The 21,615-nt window shown below is 37.6% G+C and overlaps 1 protein-coding gene across 6 annotated transcripts in view; it reads left to right on the top strand.

Moving 5' to 3' along the window:
* actn4 (actinin, alpha 4) overlaps positions 1–21,615 on the top strand; it is a 47,823-nt gene that overhangs the window by 12,472 nt on the left and 13,736 nt on the right. For all 6 annotated transcript variants that reach the window (XM_079886748.1, XM_079886751.1, XM_079886750.1 and 3 more), the window contains exons 2-3: positions 19,709–19,823; positions 20,000–20,119. In XM_079886748.1, coding sequence (XP_079742874.1) covers positions 19,709–19,823; positions 20,000–20,119 — 235 coding nt within the window. The remainder of the gene's footprint in view (positions 1–19,708; positions 19,824–19,999; positions 20,120–21,615) is intronic.

Raw genomic sequence — 21,615 nt, 5'->3', positions numbered from 1 at the left:
GGATTGGTTTGAGGCTGGATGTTGTCATGCCTCGAGTTAAACACTTGAACCTGAAAAGTTTCCCTTGTTCCTCAATGCTGGACCAGAACTGATGTGAAACCCACGTATATGGCTGGGGTTTTTGCTGCAGATGTGCATTTTTTTTTTCCATTGAGATCTTAAAGCCAGCAGTTGCAAAACAAGAGGGAAGAACTTCTTGCACACACTTTCAAAACGAGACTCAGATTGACCTGATGTACTAAAGTCCCAGATGCATTCAGGGCTCATTGGTTGGGTCCCTGTCATGCTCTGACTGGCAAGGGGAAGTTGTGGTTGTTGTGGTTTCTGGTGTAAAAATGACTATTCGTGTGTTTGAGGGAACATGTGACCCATGTACACCAACTGTCTCGTGGGAAATGTTGTGTTAGTAATAGCATTAATGTGTATCAGTGACTCTTAGGCCCTGTTTACAGCTCGTATTAAGATGTGTTTTGGCCGATCGGATCACAAGTAGACGAGGGAAACACATTCCCGTTCACACCTGGTGTTTTAATCTGTCACTTTTGTCCACTTTCAACCACTTCTGTCCTGATTTCTTCTAGGAGAGGGTCTATAAGGGGGTAAATGGATGGGCCTTTTCAGATCTTCAGATCTAATGGATGTAATAAGCTAATGCAATTTACATATGAACGCGACCGGAGATGATGGAAAAACACTGAGAGCATCAGCTTTAGTTTCTGCTCTGACAGCCGCAAGACCAGCCGAACGCTGTGAGTGCGTGTTAGAAACCAGGAATGGTGAGAGAACATTGTGTTTGAGTTTTTCATCTTAAAACCAAACTTGGGTCCTCAGGAGACAAAGTTTAAACCCCGTCTGGCTAGAGCTCTTCCCATAATGTTTACACGTTAGGTCAGTATGAGCAGTCTTTAGTCAGCGTCTTTTGCGCTGTTACGTTCACACTACGAAAGCAATCCGGTCGAATGCGTTTTCCACTACCTCTGGAAGTGGTCTAAAGTTGACCAGCTCAAAACGTTTCAGACCCCGTTTAAACCTGTATTTAACGTTATCCACTTGTGATTCGATCGACCAAAAATGCATCTTAATACCAGGTGTGAACAGGGCCTTGATCATTGTGGGTTCTTGGAGGAGCTTATGTGCTCTGAAATAGTGTTGTCACGGTACCAAAATTTCAGTATTCGGTACCAATACCAGTGAAAATCCACGGTTCTCGGTACCAATTTCAGTACCAAAGGGCTAGAAATCAATTAATTCTTTGCTGATACTTCCTCGTCATCATGGAGAGCGCAGTTCGCACCGTTTCAAAAATAATCAATCTCCGAATGCGAATGTACTTTTAGTATTGTTTCTTATATGAGGATCCTTTTTCAAATACAAGGTCAATATTGATTTTCACTAACGACAAAACAACAAATTATCTGTGAATTTATATGGAACTAATCTTTAAGAGCTTTCCATCTTTACTCTCCTCATGTTAACGTTGCATTCGGAGATCGACAAGTTTCTCCTTTCCACAAGCGCTTGCTCTCCCGTGGCGTCTGTCGTTGCTATGCAACCATGAACATAGGCGCGCCTGGAAAATGCCGCGCGCCTACATTTGGAATAACGAATCTGCACAAGCAAAAAACACGCTATGTGAACTAGGGCTGAACGATATGGACAAAATTTCATATCTCGATTTTCATGCCAGATATCTCGATATCGATACAATACGATATGACTACGTAAGTACTAAAAAAACAATACATTTAGAGTTTGTAAAATACACACTGATGTCTATGGAAGAGGTAATAATAATCCTTTCCATTATAATTCGACACGTTTTATTCATATCAGATACACATTGTGTAAGTAACTTCAATGTTTACTCTATTCTATTCCCAGTTCACCAGCCACTTACTTTTAAGTATTATCGGGAGAAGTGGATGAATTCACGTGTTGTAAATCCAACAGATCCGATTCTCTGAACTGCGTCTGCGGCACAAACTAACACGGCGGCGCCCATCGCGCATACAGCTCATCTAACGCGATCGTTATAAAGGTGTTTAAACAACAAAACACTTCCACTTGCATATATTTGACAATCGGAATATCAGATATTTCATGCCATAGCTAACACATTTGTGAATATTCTGAATAAAAAAGGAAAAATGACATAAAGGAAGATCATCATTCATTCAGCGCTGTTGCTGCTGCGGTGTGTCACGTGACAAGCAATGACGCGTCACCATGGAAACGCCGCCCCCCCTCTCACAATATAGTTCCCACGTCCCTGGTAGTGTGCGCGCGCTGGCTTTAACGGTGCATTCAAGGGCACTCGTAAAACTGATGTTTGTTGTGACTGCCAGATTTGTATGCAGGGCGAGCGCGGAGAGGGAAAATCTATATCGTCTATATCGTTGCTTTTTTCGATAGTAATATCTTGAAAGTTCATATCTCGATATAGATACGATAACGATATATCGTTCAGCCCTAATGTGAACGGCCACTTATGGCAACGTGACATTAGCCTAATCCAAAATATTTCCATATGTGTCTCTTTCCTCCTTTCTTATCAACAATTGGATTTACAGCCACCACATCAGCAGCACCGCTGGTCGCCATGTCTGCACGCGCTTCGGGCATGCACGCGCATCAAGTACCGGGTTTGAGAAAACCTGGTACCGTGATGTTTAAAAAAAAAATTGTACCAATTTGGTACCGAAGTACCGGGTCTTTGACAACACTACTCTGAAACATCAGTCACTCTGTGATTACTTTATTTTGTGTGATAACTCTTGGTTGACCTGAGTGGTTTCACTGGTCAGTTGTCTGCATTCTTGTTATCATCTGCTTCAGGTCAGTGAGCGTGACATGCATGCTTAAATGCAGATCAGATTGCTAAATTCAGGTTGACTTTTCATAGAGGAACAACAGAGTTAATTTTCCTTTCAAGTCAATAAAATGAGGAATCACCATGTTTAAAACTGGTAAAAGAGTCCCAGAAAGCCAGGAATGGCAGCACCACAACTGTGCGCTGTTGCAAGAGACTACGATCTCTCTTCACAGGCAGATCGTGGAGACATTTTATCTGTTCACGATCTTAAATCATGATGTGTAAATCCATTCTTCAGATTTTTGCTATTCTTTCTAGCAACATGCCCATCATGTTGGTTCTCAATTGACTTGATTCTAGAACTGCTGGTGATTTTTATTGAATTTTTCACTGCATATCCTTATGCTAATGGTATCTAGATCTTTGGTGACTGGAAACATTTAGTCGTACAAGATGCTAGACAAAGACCTGTGAGTTTGAGAAGCCACAGCACAGTTTCCACCTATTGATAGCATCGCCTGCATTGTGGGTTTATTTTTTGTCTTGCTGCTAAATCCACCAAAGAACCAGTTTCCGAAAGACTACGTGTGTGATCTTGATGTGAGAAATGCATTAGATTGTGCAATTAAGCTCATTCAGATGTGTGCATTGGTTGTCAGTTGTGCGTGGAGTAGTGATGTTACCATGCTGGCCTTAAAGGGACAGTTCGCCCAAAAATAAAATAAAAATGTTGTTCAAAACCTGTAAGAGTTTGTAAGAATATTGGTAACCAAACAGTTTCTGGTCCCCATTGACTTCCATAGTTTTTTCCCCATACTATGGAAGTCAATGGGGTCCAGAAACTGTTTGGTCACCCACATTCTTCAAAATATCATCTTTGGTGTTCAGCAGAAGAAAGAAACTCATACAGGTTTGGAACAACTTGAGGTTGAGTAATTGATGACAGGATTTTTATTTTTGGCAGAACTATCCCTTTACGCCAGTTGGTGTGTTTCTGTATCTCTGTAATTGTCTAATTTGTCTCAGCGGTTGAAAAGACGCCGGTTTCATCCATGATTGTTGACACTTGGGAGTTGGGTTTCATGGAAGCGCAGATCTGGAGTGGTCATGGTCGGATGTTCCCAGGCGTTTGAGTGTGTGGTTTCTTCACGGACCACAACAGACCCACGAGAGAGCCTGGGATGTCATGTGTGAGGAGCCAATGAGAGCAGATCTGCAGTTCTCGCTCGCTTGACACGGATAACACCTGGTCGTTGCTGTCGAGACGAGTGGACAGCTAATCTACATGTTACTTCCTCTTCTTTCTTTTTTTTGGTTGAGTTAATCAACCCGCTAACAAGAAAAACATTGATGCGGTATTAATAATAACCAGCACTTTTATTTTTCTTTTCACTTTTTTATTTTTCATCAGCAATATGGTTTAACTCAGATTATTTCTGTATAGTCCGTGCGGAGGCTATTCCATTTTATTTATCCATGCATTTTAAAGTTATGTTGTCCAATGACCTGTTTGCATAATTAGCCATTATTTAATTTATTTGCATAAATAGATAAAAAAAATAATAAGAACGTTGCCATAGGAGTGTACAATTAATTTTAAAATGCACACTGGTTCAAATAGTCCACTGTACTGTATATGTTTGATTTGGCTTTTAATGGTGAGACTTTTGCTTTTGAAGTTCCTTTTACTTTCTAAATCTATTATCACTTTTGATTTATCGGCCAGTATATCGGTTATCGACTTTCAAATATAAAGAGTTATTGGTCAAAATTTTCATATTGGTGCATCCCTATTTATTTATTTAAGTATGTTAGCATGTTAATATTTAGTAAAGTTGCATGGTATTTGTAGTGACTGTGGACATTTTGGTGTTGTGACATTTGGAATAGGTTTTTTTTGTAGGATGTGGTGTGCCACACACACACACACACACACACACACACACACACACACACACACACACACACACACACACACACACTCTCACACTCTCACACTCTCTCTCTCTCTCTCTCTCTCTCTCTCTCTCTCTCTCTCTCTCTCTCTCTCTCTCTCTCTCTCTCTCTCTCTCTCTCTCTACACAACTGATTGAAGTGTGTAGAAACAGATGTGGGTAAAGCCACTTCACTGACAGGAAAGATGGACTCACTCTGGTTTACTTCTGCCACAAACACACACTGAGTGTTACAGTTGAGTCATTTATAGCACAGAAAGATCTTGTCCGCCTATTTTGAAAGATGATAATGCCATTGTGTGTGTGACCGTGTGGCCTTTATATCGCTAAACTCAGTCAGTGTAGGTTTGATGGGTCGTCATCGGTATGTGTGTGTCAGACAGATTTAGGTGTGGAACTGTGACTCAGTTTGCACAGGAATGTCTGTGTGTGTCATTTTGTTGGTTTTGTCATTTTTATCAGTTTTGTGTCTCTTTTAAAATATTTTTCATTTTAATTTTAATTCGTTTTAGTCATTTTGTTGTGGTTTTGTTTTGTCATTTTTATTCTTTCTATTATTATTTTTTATTTATATTTCCCATTGTTGTTAGTTTTATTAATTTTGTTTTGGTTTTGTGAATTTTAATTAGTTTTTTAAAAATGTCTTGTTAAAAATATTTTCTTTTTAATTTAAATTTGAGTTAGGTTAGTTTTATTAATTTTGTTGCGGTTATGTTTTATTTTTTAATAAAAGCGAGTGTGAGCGTGTGTGTGTGTGTGTGTGTATGTGTGCGCAATGTATGTGTGTGTGTGTGAGAGAGTAGTTCTACTGAAATGACTGAATGGTCCAACCGTTTCTTTCCAGATTGCACATACTTGCCTGTCTTGTCCTGTACAGGGCGATTGATGTGTTCACACAGGAACAGGAAGTTGGGCAGAAGTTTGTGAGCAGCAGTTTCTCTGGTGCCTGTGTTCTGTCGTTTTTTTTGCTGCCTCATTGTAAGCGTCCTGACTGCGAGGGGGGGGGGAGTTGGCTCATATTTCACATTCCTGCACCCGAAGGACAAACAAATGTAAACGAGAATGCATACTTGTGAACGTTAGCTTTGAAAAACACACTTTCCTTTCTAAGAAGCGAGACTGTTTTGGGCGCGAGAGGGGAAAGGTGTGGTGGCTTTGATCAGGTGTGTGTGTGTGTGCTTTTGTGCATGCGTTGTGGGGGGGAGGGGCGTGGCTTCGTTCGGCCTATTGCGTCACGCAGAACTGAGTGTGTGTTGCCTTATAAGGACATGAGAACATTACAGGAGACACAGGAAGAGGCAGTTAAGAGTGACAATACCAGGAGACCGGACCGACTGGACCGACATGTTTGGCTTCATTCTCTTTCTCTCTCACTCTCTCTCTCACTCACTCTCTCTCTCACTTTCTCCCCTTGTTCTTTGACACACCACATTAAGAGTTATGCATAACTTGAAAGTGCCCTAATTAGTGGTTTTTGTTTAGGCAAGTGTTCACTTTTACCATATTTTCTGGAAAATGAGTCACAACCTGACTATATACAAGTCAAAATTTTGTGTAAAAAAAATGTTTACTCAGTAAATTTCACTTTTACCTATAAACACCAAGTAACATATTGAATTAAACGTGACATTTGGAAGTAGAATGCAACATTGTCGCAGCAACAACTCATGATTCTATTAGAATACGTAGAACTCTGGTGTAACTTGACCGTTCCAGTGAGATTAGTTGTGTAGATGCTTCATTTCCACAGACTCTGACCTGCAACCGTTGAGGTTTTGCAGCTCTCGGTGTTTTGACCCCCTGAATCCTCCGTGGTGGGGGACCAAACACTCGCTTGGTGCATTCCACAGTAAATATTAGCCCAGAGAGGGTCGGACAGACAGACACAGAGAGTGTTTATGTAATGCTGAAGAGACACATTCCATCCTCATGTGGGCTGTGAGGAGTCTCTCTCTCTCTCTCTCTCTCTCTCTCTCTCTCTCTCTCTCTCTCTCTCTCTCTCTCTCTCTCTCTCTCTCTCTCTCTCTCTCTCTCTCTCTCTCTCTGTCTCTCTCTCTCTCTCTGGCTTCTGTCGCTCGCTCTCCCTCCAATGGAGAATGTGTGGAATGAAGATCCACAGAGCTTTGAATGTTCCCCAGTGACTGGCCATTAACATGGGGAAATCCGCTTTTTAGTGAGTTCACCCATTGCCCCAGAAGTCCCTGCATGTCTTTTCATTATTAGTGCCGCGCGATTAAGTGAAATAAAGCTGAAAGCATGTTATGGTTTAGAGCAATTTATCAAATTGCGAAGGCTGCAATGTTATATGCACTGCGTGTTTCAGAGTGAAGCGCGGCACTGTGTTCGTTTACACACGAGCAACTCTTGTTTTCCCCATCTTAGAGTGGTTCTGTTCACAGTAAATTGCTCCTCGTGAACTTCATCTCTGCATCTGCTTTGAGTTTGGGATACTTTAGCGTGCATTCGAAAACACAACATGAGCAAAACATCTTCCCAAACTTGTAATGAGGAGAAGTGCTTATAAACCGGCTGGTATCCACAAAAGAGAAGTGCTGATTTTAATCCGTGGGGTTTCCCTTTAAAATAAAAGCTTGATTGTTTAACATTTGATGTACTTGCCTTAGTGAAATATTATTGTACAATTAGTAATATTTCTTATTTTCTTGTTTTTAATTTGTGTGTGTGTGTTGACCAAATGTGCAGCCCTACAAACAAGCATTTAAAAAAAAAATGTATTGCATTTTAATTCACAAACAATTTTTTTGAAACACTGCAGATTTTCCCCCCAATTCATACAGCCCTATTAATAATAGCTATTTGATTTCTTTGCTAAAGCAGATTCTTCCAGTCTGGGATGCTGATTGGTCAATACATCGTTCTAGTTGTGCTAAAATACACAATATAATCGCAGCTAAGTCCATCAGAACAGAGACATCATCTCTGCAATGTCTTCTCCTGTTACCAAACAAGAAACCTGATTCCTCCTGGCAGGAAAGATCTGATCTTCTCCTGTCTGCTGACATGCTGACTTTTGAGCCAGTGCGTGAACACATTTTCACCAAACATTAAAGTAAACTGAATGACACTAAGTGAAACTGTGCAAAGAAATGCACTCGGGTGCATCGCTAGTTTTAGGTGTATTTTCTTCTGTGGTTCTGGTTCTCTTTTCTGTGTGGTGGATGAGAAACACCCATACATCCATTTTCACCAAACATTAAATTAAACTGAATGACACTAAGTGAAACTGTGCAAAGAAATGCACTCGGGTGCATCGCTAGTTTTAGGTGTATTTTCTTTTGTGGTTCTGTTTCTCTTTTCTGTGTGGTGGATGAGAAACCACTTAATTTAATTTAGTTGATGTTTCCGAACACCCTGAAACCCTTTGAGGTGTATTTCAAGCCCGTCCGTGTAATGTTGGTCAAACACGTGCTTGCTTTGTGACAGAATGACCTGTTGCTGTCTTCATCTGATACACAAGCACCAGCTACAGTAGCGATTTTGGGGTTTTGGCTCAGTGTTGGATGACCGTGTCCCTGTGAGGCCTCCGTTTAATCCAACCTGACTCCCTTTCCTCAGTGAAAAGCTGCTTTGAGAAAGTGAGAGTCCCGCTCGCACACGTGAGTCAGCGCTACTGAATCCTCACTCCGTCACCGGGAGAACAAGGGCAGAGATACTCCCAGAGAGTCAAACTCTGAAACATATTTTGGGACAACTTAGAGACTGCGTCTCACACAAAAGGTCTTTATATGAAGGTGAAGTTTGTAATTGTTGAATTGTTTTCTTATACTCCCCACTTTCATATGCAGACAACTGTAAGTTAGCCATTAGTTGTTCAATACGCCTGAAAAGCTGTTGTCATAAAACATCACTCTGTTCTTGTTTTTCCCTGACCAGCCCGACTCAGAAACATGGACTAAACCAGTATAAGTTTGGGGTGAGACTGGCCGACCGTTAGCAGATAGGTGTCATTATTTTCCATTTGTGGCACAAAATTAGACTTTACATTAGAGTAGCTTGATTTGGGAGGAGATTGAATGATAAATATTGCAATTAGGGGTGTGCGATGTTGACACAAATAAAAGATATATCAATATTTTTGGGGATTTTTCTTCAATATAAAGAGATTCATTAAAACATTTCACTGTCTTAATGAGTGAGTCATTGAATCATTCACTCAACCGATTTGTTCATTCAGTAACGAAACCCCTTTGTTTGGAACTATTGTCTTTGGCAAAATGGAGCAAAAAAGGCAATACTTTGTCTAAAACGTAAGTCACTTAATATTAACTTGCATGAAATCAATATTACATTTGTAATCATGCTGATATTTGGAGAGAAATTGATTAACTATATTAAATGATATAAATATAAAAGACATGCATAGCTATTTCAAATCGAACATCGTTATAACGGCAATCACGATATTATCGTTATTATGATATACACAATATTATACAATTTTAAAACGTGTTTTTCATTCTTCTGCTTTTTTGTTGGCCAAAAATTTGATATATCATTATTTGAACATGTATGTATTTATTTAAATTGCAGCCTTTGCGATTTGATACTCACACTAAGGCATATCACGATTTTTGTTTTATTTTTTGTGTTGCCCCTCTTCACTTTTTAATCTGAGTCGACTTTGACTATCAACAGCGCTTTGTCAGTCTCTTATGAAATATTTCCCATCAAATATGCTCTGACTTGCTGATGTCGACTGTTAGTGTCCTTATTAGTTACAATGTGACTGTTTGCCAAATTCCTGCTGGTCCGGCACTGCTTCGGGAGGATGAGGCAGGAATTTGAAGCGTGCTCAGTTTGATGACCTTTCTTGGCCACGTTTGACTTTTCTCCCTCAAACTGTTGATACACAAACCTTGAGTGTCACCAGAATCTCCAGAGCTGAACCATCATTATTTCTAAATGTTTGTGTGATAGATGGGAATGCGTGGACGGGGTGGTTGAAGAAGTGAAGAACCTCTTAAAGTCTCAATTCTACGAAGCACAACCTCATCAGTGTGGTTTCTGAAGCATTTGTTCGGTTGCTTTGAGTTGTTCTCGGACTTCATTTCCGAGTCCTCTACTTCCCGTCTCTCTTTGCTCAATGACGGCTGTAAAGCTCATTTCCTTTGAGCCGAGGGGTGTTTTCTTGACGGGACCTTCTTTCCGTCCCTCACCTCCTCCATCTTTGAGTTAAAGGGACAGTTCACCCAAAAATGAGGAGTTTGCATGATTAATGTGTGAGTCATTGAGAGGGCAGCAGTCGAGACGGAATAAAAAGTAACAACCAAGAGTGACATCATAGCTTCAGCCTTAAAGGGACAGTACACCCAAAAATTTTCATTCCGTGATCAATTACTCACCCTGATTTCGTTCCATGCCTGTATGATTTCATTCTTATTTCTTAAGATATTTTGAAAAGAAGAACAGGCATGAGATCAGCATTTCATTTTTGGGTGTACTGTCCCTTTAAGGCTGAATGCTATGCTGTCACTCTTGGTTGTTACTTTTTATTCCATCTGCCCTCTCAATGACTCGCACATTAATCACGCAAACTGTTTCGGCATGAAGTTTTGATCGCTTGTGCAATTTGTTTGTCTTGTTCAATTTCTCTCCTCTTTCTAAGCTCAAAGGTCGTCCACTGCATCTTTCTAATCATTGAGGTTAGATTGATTTATTATACGCGTGTGGGCTGAGGAAACATTTCCTGTGTCACATCCTGCAACGATAAAGCTCAGCACGCATTTCTTTAAATGGGGATGTTTGTGTGTGAAGGTGTGAATTCATCTTCAAGTTGTCTTAAACTCTAGAACTGTGCAATTACACACAGAACTGTACAATATCATTGTTTTAAAAAGCTCTATAAATGTATTCTCTTAAAAATAACAATAATCTTATAATAAATATAATAATTTTAGGTAATTTATATTTTTGAATGTTATTTTTAGTAATACTTCAATACTTCAGAGAAACATGAAAATTGTGTATATAATTAAAACGACAAACACAATTTCAAGACGGTTATTTTATTATCCTTATTGTAATATATATTTTTAGTTATTATATTATTATTTGTATTAGTCTATTTAGTCATTTGATTTTATTTGTTATTTTTTATGATTTTATTTATTTTATGAATATTTTAGAGTTTTAGTAATTTTAGTTTTAAAAAAATGACATGTGCCTTCCAACTAACTGAAAAAATGTTAAAAAATGTTTTTTTTCTGTTAACGTTAAATTATTTCACTCAGCGTAAAAACGATTATGTTGTCTGTCCCGGTATGTCATCTTAAAATGCAATGCTCAGCATGAAGTGACAGAACAGTCACAGATGTTCGTCTGATTGTGCGCACAAACCAGCAATTAAAAAAAATAATTGTTGGTTTGTGTGCTTATGCTGACAGAGGACTTTGTCTTTGACTGTTGTCTCGCTTCTCGCTGAGTGCTGTGTTTTCAAGATGACACGTCAAGTTAAAAATAGTTCGGCTTCCCTGTTGCATTTTAAGATCAGCTAGCCGTTGTACACCTGACACACTGAACTGGATCCTCAGCTGATGTGTGGAGTATCTGCCCTTGAGAAGACATGCGGATGCACCACAATCTTTACATTTTCTCTCATCTCTTCACTTTCAACTTCACATACAAACACACTTCATTAGTTTGGACAGCCGTTCTCAGTGCAGTGTAACATGCGTGTCTGGCATTCCTAAAATCACTCTCGTGCGATGGTGGGATGACTTCAGTTCCTGCGCGAACTCTCTCTGGGTCAGGCACTCCTCTCCAGCATTCTTCCATCTGTTCTTTCTGTCGTTTTGTGTTGGTGTTTGTTTCACAGATGCTCCAAAGCAAGGCCCGTTTCTAGATGTGGACTTCTGATCTGATGAATGATTGAAACTTACTTATCACACAGTACTCAGACACAAACAGGTTTATTAATGCCATTTAACCAGATATGTTGTTAATGAGATATCCAATTAAGTTGATTAAGACGAGACACTACAGGTGAATAGGGTAACATTTTAAAACAATAGATATCACCATGAAACTTCCTCAGTTGATAGATCTGAACATATGATTTACACACAAGATGAAAAATAAAATTCAGGATATATGCTTTCATTACCTTGGAAATCAAAATATACTGTCCATAGCCTTAAAAAAAACGATTTTCGCCATATTTATTTTTTATTAAAATGTCACATAAATCAGGCCAGGGATGATTTATTAACAAACCCCTCTGAACATATCTTCAGAATGCTGCTAAGTGTATAACTGGAAAGTTTGGTGTACATAGGCTGAGATGTTTGTACTGGAGAATGACAAAAAACTCATAATGAGATTTCGTCCTTTAAATCCCCCTTTGGACATTCACGATTGGTTACTGATAGGAAGGAAATGCCCATATTTGGGTTACATAGTGTTGTGCAGGAGACAACGATACCGGTCCTGACAGACTTCAGTGTCAGACGGATCTCGGCATGTTGCGTTGCGGAATGATAACTTGGTAAATTCGGGAGAAACTTACTTCCGCAAGTAAACAAAATGTAATAAAATAAACAATTTAATGAATATTTTCAACGTTTTCTTTATAGCAGCTTGAAAGAACACATTGAAGGAGTGAATTAGCCCAAAATCTCGAAACTGACCACTGCATGAAAATCAATGTTTTTGCCTTAAACAGTTATTTTGTTCAACAAAATAAACTATAGTTTAGTGAAATTGCTTAATTCACTTCAAACTGTTTCACCATCATGATAATAACATTTTTAGTAACACTTTAATTAGGGTCCAGTTCTCGCTTTTAACTAGTTTCTTATTAGCTTGCATATTACTAGGATATTGACTTTTTATTAGTACTAATGAAGCACATATTAATGCCTTATTCTGCAATGACCATGTGACCCTGGATCACAAAACCAGTCACGAGTCGCACGGGTATATTTGTGGCAATAGCCAACAATACATTGTATACATCGATTTTTCTTTTATGCCAAAAATCATTAGGATATTAAGTAAAGATCATGTTACATGAAGATATTTAGTAAATTTCCTACCGTAAATATATATCGAGAACTTAAATGGACAACTTTAAAGGTGATTTTCTCAATGTTTCGATTTTTTTGCACCCTCAGATTCCAGATTAGTTGTATTTCGGTCAAATATTGTCATATCCTAACAAACCATACATCAATGGAAATCTTATTTATTCAGCTTTCAGATGATGTATACATCTCATTTTTAAAAAAATTGACCCATGTGACTGGTTTTGTGGTCCAGGGTCACATATTCTAAGTTATAAGTGACCAAAACTTGGAGGAGATGAAGTTTATTCACTGTGAACTGAGCTGCTCTGAGAAGACAGTGGATCATGAGCTACTCGCGTGTAAATGAACGTATGTAATTAATTAAATCTCAGCATTCGCTATTTGATACTTGCACTAAGCCATAACACGAATTTGGTTGGTCGTGTCTTGTGGTCGTGCTGTGAATGCAACAACACTGAAATGTAGCTCGCATATCTGGAATCGTCTGCGTTCACATGCTTGCGTGGAGTACGGTTCAGGCTTACAAGTGACATACTGCAGTTTTGCTTCCAGGGTTATCGTGATTTATGTAGTTCAAAGTACTCAAGGAATTCTAGGCAGTGGAAAGGTCAAAGTTTAATATTGGGCCAAACGGGTGTTGCCAGCAAAAGAGAAAGGCTTCCAGTGGCTTTCTGTCAAAATAAAAGTTTGATGGTTTAACGTTTGAAAACCAAGAAATTAAAACAGCCAGAAATATTACGGTAGTATTGTAATTTTTTTATTATTTACTGTGAAATATTTCAATAGTAATTTTTCTTATTGTTTATTTTTTTGTCTTTTTTTAATAATAATTATTATAATAATATTACTATTGTTGTTGTTATTTTATAGCCTTATTGATAATCTCATATTTCTGACCAAATTGTGCAGGCCTACAGTAATGATAATTATTTAGTAGTAGTTGTTATTAATATCTATTAATGTTTTCTAGACATATTGCTAAATACTCATTTTTTTATTTTACAGTGAAATTGATCATTAATAATTCATAGTTTTTTAAATATATTTTTATGCAGCAATAATAATAATAATAATAATAATTAGGGATGCACCGATATGAAAATTTTGTCCGATACCGATAACCAAAAATTCTTTATATTTGAAAGCCGATAACCGATATATTGGCCGATAAATTGAAATCCAAATTTTTATATAATTTTTTTAGCCAGATTACAAAAACAAAGCACACAATTATAATGTTCTCATTATCATTTTTTGTAGCCGATATGACAGACTTGTGCTGCTGTTGCACTGAACTGTATTTTCCTTTTTGAAGTGATTTCAATCATATTTCAAGCAATTCAAAACCATCATGGTGAAGATCAGTGCGCATCTGAAGTGTCTCAGCTGAAGGAAATAATACATTATTTATCGGCTTTAATATATCGGCCAAATCTTCTTATCGGGCCGATAACGATAACATTAAAAATGAACATATATCGGCCGATACCGATAAGGTGGCCCATATATCATGCATCCATAATAGTAATAATAATACTAATAATGGGCAAATTGTTCAGTCCTACAAACAACCACAGTCAACTTAGAATTGTTAAAATCGCAATCACAATTTTTGTCAGAAAAATCACAATTGTAGTTTTTCCCTGTAGAATCAGTGATCGCGTGATGAAGTCAAGTTTCCGATCCGCTCTGTGAATGAATCCCAGCGTTTGGCTGTTTTTAACGGATGGTCCCAGGCCGCGGCGAGGGTTAATGTTCCTGCCGTCTGGAGGAGAAACCCGAGCCGTTCAGACACCGCTAGCACTCGCACAAAGACAGGAAGTGCTATAAATAAATCAACAAATAAACATGGCATCCACCAGGGCAACTCCTCCTCTTCCTCGCTCTTCCCTGTCCCGTGTCCCTCTTTCCTCCCGCTCTCTCTTCTGTTGCTCCAGGGTCGAGAGCTCAGAGCGGATGCTTTGAAACTTAGTGCCACTACGGCTGTTGATATTCTCTCATATGTTGCTCACCATTGTGATGATATAGTTTATTTTGAGACCGTTTCTCTTGATCTTGGGTTGAATTGATCTTCTTTTGCAGTTGTTTTTACTCCATTGGAACTTTGTATGATTTTGTAGGCTTTCCTGTAGCTCAAACAGTAGAGCGTTGGCGCTTGCAATGCCAAGGACATGGGTTTGATTCCCAGGAAATGCTAGAACTGGTAAGAATGTAAATGTGTCCCTTGAAAACCAATGCAAGTCGCTTTGGATAAAGGCGTTTGCCAAATGCATAAATGTAAATGATTTTAAAACAGTGGTTCTCAAATTTTAGGGAATTTTAGGGTCCAGACTCCAAGTCTATATATCCGAAGGCGCCCTTAGATATCACTGGTACTTTTGCTGGAATGATGGAGCTGCTCGTTTTCAAACGTTCTTTATTTAAATTCTCATTTAAATTCCATAATTCCAGTTTAATAGCAGAATGTTCTTCAGGATTTACACTTTCTTATTACCAGTGAAATTACACGATTTTTTAGATTTTCGTGATTTACTTATTTACTTAGTGAAATTATTTTTTTGTAGTTTTTAAAAAAAAACTAATATATATTCATTCAGTGTTATCATTGATACCATTACTATTAGTTTTTGTTATTCATTAATTAATTTTTTTTTTTTTCATTTTTATATTTTCCGTTTTCAAATTATTTTTTAAAAATTGTCATTTTGTTGTGTATTTTTGTCATTTTTATTTAATATTTTTTTTAATGTCTATATGGTAGTTTTTTTTTTTTTTTTTTTTTTTAGTTCTTTTTAGTACTTTTAGTAACTTAAATTAAAAAAAAATAACTGGCTGAAATAAAATAAGTTATTTCAATAAAATATATATTTCATTTATCAATTATTTTATTTCAATTAAATGTTGTTGACAATAATAACCCTTTATTCATTATAATAATACTAATAATAAAAAACAAGGTCTAGAAATTACACTTTAAATTGAATTCCCTCATTTATCCACAATTTTTTTATTAATGATTAAGCATAAATATATATCACTATACATACATATATACACTGAGCTTCAGCGTGAATGACTGAACACAACAGAGATGATAATAAACCACTGCAAACTTCAGAGATGGCTTAAAATTAGACCAAACAATCTAAATGTATATAAATATATCAAATATTTATTTATTTATTTATTGTTCATTTAGCTTGTTTTGTCTAATTTTAAGCCATCTCTGAAGTTTGCAGTGGTTTATTATCATCTCTGTTGTGTTCAGTCATTCACGCTGAAGCTCACAGTGATCACATACTTAATTTTAGATAATGAGAATGATTTTTCCCAGAGCTCCCCCTGCTAGATGGGCTTGTTTTACTGGTTAAACACTGAAAACTTGCAGTTTCCAAATGTTTCAGACTTACTGTACGTTGGTGTAAACTTTTGTTCAGTTCTCTACATGTCGTTGTGTCGTGCTTTATGTCCCGGTCATCCTCCAGCCCTGCAGCTGTTGAGAGGGAGAAAGATGCTGATGTTGATCTTGCAGACGGAAACACATTAGAGCTCGCAGAGAATGAGGAAACCAGTTATTACAGTTTCAAATATCCGTGCAGAAGTTTCCCCTCGGATGTGTGCTCATAACTCGGGTGTGAGTGTTGGAGATTGAGCAATTCCAGCATTACAGACGTGACATTTGCTGTGCAGAGAAAGTATTAATAACCAGTATATTGACCCGTTATATGACCGTAGGTAAAGTCCAACCCAAGAGTCAAGCAAACACAGTGATGATACTGTAATACAGTGATGGGATCATAAGGTAATATCGTCGTCTTGGGTCTGTTTACACCTGTATTTAACGTCGTCCACTTGTGATCCGATCGACCAAAGCGCATCTTAACACCAGGTGTGAACAGAGCATTGGTTATATTTAAAAAACAGCTATAGGTGTTTTTAATGCCACAAACCCCCATAAATACTATTAAAAAAAAGCAATTTATAAAATACAATGTGAAAATATTATTTGGAAAATATTAAATTTCTATTAAATTATTTTATTAAACATTTTTCCTACTCACTATAGTATTGTAATGTTAGATGTATTATTTATTTATATTTTAATACATTTTTTATTTTTATTTATTGGTTTAGTTTAAACTTTTTTTATGTATTTAAATAATTTATTTATTTGATATATATATATTTTTATATTTTATATATTTTTTTAATTGTATATATTTAATTTATTTTATATTTTATCAACTAATTATTTAATGATTTAATCGTATTATTTATTTTTTATTAGTTTTTACGCTGTTTATCTGTTAAAACCCTGTACCTGAAACCACCCAACACACTCGGTGTGTGTGGTGGTGAGTTTTGCCTGAGCAATAACATCCACATTTCCTCCACAATATGTAGATTTTCTGCTTCTTTAAACTTCTATGAATGTAGTGTTAATAATAAGCATATTAATGACACACACCCATAGGCAAGCTATTTAACTCAGGCCTATAGAGAGAGAGTAGGAAGGGTTATGTGGATCAGGTGATCGTGTGCATTGAGTTCGTTCCTGAACCACACCCTCACCTGTCAATCACTCTCCATACACTCGTGCACTGCAGGAGTGTGTGTGTGTGTAGGCCGGGGAAGGATGTGGTTTGATCTTGCATGCGTTCTTGCGCAGGGAGTGGCAGTTCACTGCAATCGAGAGAGTTTTATCTCACGACTCCACAATGCCATTCCTGGTTTCAGTGCAAATCACAGCACTACTGGCGGCCGGCCGATATATTCCACACGTCGGCTGAATCCGATATGTGGCTTTTTTAATTATCGGTATCAGCTGATACGTTTCTCTGGCCTATAACTGTCGGAAGCGGCAAACAGAGCAGGGATATTTGTAGCCTGCATAAAAATGCATATATCCAGTTGGCAATGTCATATTTAAAGTGTAGTGTATCGTATGTCAAATTAGCACTTATTAGAAAGCACATTTTCTCAGAGTGCACACAGAATTAGAAGATTACTAACAAATAAATCTACGTTTGTATTGCAGCAATTGTCATGCATGTGTTAAATTAAATAGTGTGATATAACGACCATCCCTGCTCTCAATATATCGGCATCAGCCATAAAATAATCCATGTTGGTCGATCACTAGTCACACAGTTGAAACACCCTGCGAGTGCAACGTGGCCGTGAAGTGTTTGCATCAGCGTAGGGTACTTTATTATGACCTATAGTGGCACATAAACACATGCTCATGTGTGGCAGAGCGGGTCTTCCTCTGTAATTCTTGTGACTTGGATGCAATGATGTCATCCACACCCAACTAATCATAGGCATTCCACTGGGCTACACACACACACACACACACACACACATACACACACACACACACACACACAGAGCCCCCTGTTTGAGCCGAGGTATTTCAGGCCTCATCAAATGGCATTTGTTGACGGTGTGGATGTGTCGGTCCAGGCTCAGGTCCTGACTCGTGTGTGTGTGTGTGTGTGTGTGTGTGTGTGTGTGTGTGTGTGTGTGTGTGAAGGCTGAATTGTTTTTGTGGCGGGCCTGTCCCTGGTAGGTGCCTGTCGTACGAGGGTAGGGGGTGGTGAAGGGCCTCATTATCCACCGAACTCAATGGAGTCTTTGTGTTGCGGGCCGCGGGCCTGGAAACCCCTCTCCCAGTGTGATCTGATGCCTGTGTGTGTCTGCACTTGCTGGTTCATGTTGAGGTGCTGTGGATCAAACTGGTAATCGACTAGTCAGTTAGTGAGTCTAACTGAGTGAGTGCATCTCTCCTGATTTTCTTTTTTTTTATATGCATATATATTTTTAATATAGAGTTTTAAAAAGGCATTTTTAGAGCAGTGTTATTTTTGTATTATTTATATACTATTATAAATTTTATTAATATTTTGAATTAGCTTTTTTTTTTTTTTTGCTTTAGCTAAAAAGCTTTTTTTTAATTAGCTTTTTTTTTTTTTAATTAGCTTTAAGTTTAGTGTAAGTATAAGTAATTTGGTTATTTGCTTCTTCTTTTTTTCATTTTTATTAGTTTTTGCTTTTTTTTTAAAGATATTTATATTTAGTTTTAAATAATTTATTTGTTTTAATAATTTTAGTATTTAAACTTGTTTTATTTTGGTTAGTTTCCAAGGCAAAATTTCTCATTTTCATTTTGTTTTAATGTAAGGTGTTTTTTTTTTTATTTTTTGTTTTTTTTATGTAATTTATTTTATTTCATTCCTTTAAAACTGTTATAAAAATTAGGTAAAAATAAAAACTTAATATTTCTATTTGGTTTTTCTTGATTTTTATATCAGTTTTAATTGAGTACTTTGATTTAAACTTGTTTTATTTCAGTTAGTTGTATTTTTTTTATTTTTTTTTATTCAAGTATTAGTAATTTTATTATGATTTTTTGTAATTTTATCAGGTTTTCTATTGTTTTTAGATATTTCTGTTTAGTTTTAATTTATTTATCATTTATTTAATTTATTTAATTAAATTTTCATTGTCTAATATTTACATTTTATTTCATACTTTGATGCTTTATTTCAGATTTTTATTTCTATTAATGGAAAATATATATTAAGTTTTAGTTAACAATACCACTGATTTAGAGGTGCAAATACTGAGATTTATTTTATTTCATTTTGGTATAATATCACGTGCTCTCTTCAATAAATGTCAGCTTTTGTCTGCAAAGTATGTGATATTTCCGAGTTTTCGTACGATCGGCGGTCACGTATCTCAGAGAGAAACGCCTCAGATGTTGATTTTCAAACCGGCTTCCTGAGCAAACATCTTGAGCGCTCCTGCATGCAGCGTTTCCTGTTTCCCGGGCTGTGAGACCTTGCTTCCACTTTATTTATTTTCCTGACATCATTTCCTGTTTGTTCTAGACCTTCACGGCCTGGTGCAACTCTCACCTGCGAAAGTCGGGAACTCAGATCGAAAACATCGAGGAGGATTTCAGAGATGGACTCAAACTGATGCTGCTCCTAGAGGTCATCTCAGGTCAGTGAGCTTTAATCGTTTGCTTTTGTCTTGTGAGTTTTGGCTGGTCAGTAGTTCATTAAGTCTCATTTGCAACTTTCCAGAGCTGTCGAGCTAATGTTTAGCTGAGAAGTGTGTGTGTTTATGCTGATGCGATGGAAAGAGTGTGAGAACTCATCCGCTGTGTGTTTGTGCAGGGGAGAGATTACCTAAACCTGAAAGAGGAAAGATGAGAGTGCACAAGATCAACAATGTCAACAAAGCGCTGGACTTCATCGCCAGCAAAGGAGTCAAACTGGTGTCCATCGGTGCAGAAGGTACAAACACTTCTCTGTGTATCAGACTGGATATTCGCTTTGAAGAAGCGCCTGCCAAGTGAAAATCCCACAGAAGTGCATGTTTGTGTGTGTGTTCGGGAAATTCTGACCTTTCCAGTCCTCCTCCGTCTTGATGCAGCGTCTCTCTCAGAGAGGTGTGTGTTCACACACTCGGCACGTTTGGTTGGATTAAAACTAACCCTGGTGCGATTGCTCAGTTAGTGCGGTTCATTTGAACAAGTGTGAACGCAGCCAACAGCCATCTGAACCCAAGCGGACCGAGACGCTAAAAAGAAGCTTTCAAACGAACTCTAGTGCGGTCCGAATGAAATATGAACGCGACACATTTAATCATTTAGCAGACGCTTTTATCCAAAGTGACTTACAAATGAGGAGAGCAATAGAAGCAGTTAAACTAACAATAGGACAACAATATGCAAGTGCTGTGACCCTTCCCAGTTTAGTCTAATGCAGTATACATATATTTGTTTAGACTTCTTCACACATTTTATAAGCTCTTCACGGGTTCTCAGCTGGTTAAAAGACCATCATATGTCGGCTACGCACATACAGCGAGCGCATTCAGCCCAGAACACAGCTTTGTTTTGGATGTTCAACTAGTTTCGTTGCAAATTATACGTAATAAAAGCTGACGAATCAGATTGTGTGAACGTATCCCTGTGACTTTAGGTTCGGTGTTGAAATGCCAATGTGAACGCTAAGCGGAACAGGACTAAATATTTTTTTTTTGTTTTTGTTTTTTTGGTCCGAATCAAACAAACTGATCTACAAGTGTGAACACACCCTGAGTCCGTTTCTAAACGCTGTTTGAGTTATTGTAGCGTTTGCAATGAATGCATTGAAAAGTTTGTGGTCTTGAATGGTCTCTTCTGCTCAAGGCTGCATTTATTTGATCAAAATTAAGTAAACAGTGAAATATTATTACAATTTCAAATAGCTGTTTTCTATTGTAATATATATATGTTAAAATGTAATTTATTCCTGTGATCAAAGCTGTATTTCCAGCATCATTACTCCAGTCTTCAGTGTCACATGATCCTTCAGAAATGTGCATAATATGATGATTTGCAGATCAAGAAACATTTCTGGGGCCGTATTCACAAAGAATTTTAAGGCTAAAAGTAGCTCCTAACTGGCGAATTTAGGAGCAACTCCTAAAAATAAAGTGTCACTCGTAACTTTAGGACTCCTAATTTTTTTGACTAAGAGTAATTCACGAAGCATTTTAGCCCTAAAAGTAGCACCTAAGTCTGGGACAGCTTAAAAGAAGTCGAGAGGACTCCTAACTGTTTTGAAATGCGTATGCGGCGGCTACAGGAGCTTCCAATTGCGAGGGAACAATTCTGCATTGTAGGCATAACTAGGGATGCAATAACGCCACCAACAACAACCAAAACTAGGCTACTCATTGCATGTAAACTAATTGTAACGTTTCATTGTGAATCAAATTAAAATGTTCTTCTCTTTGCAAACGT

This window comes from Squalius cephalus (assembly GCF_949319135.1).
Source record: "Squalius cephalus genome assembly, chromosome: 11".
Lineage (NCBI taxonomy): Eukaryota > Metazoa > Chordata > Actinopteri > Cypriniformes > Leuciscidae > Squalius > Squalius cephalus.
Note: the sequence above shows the minus strand (reverse complement) of the source record. Positions and strands in the feature narration are given on the sequence as shown.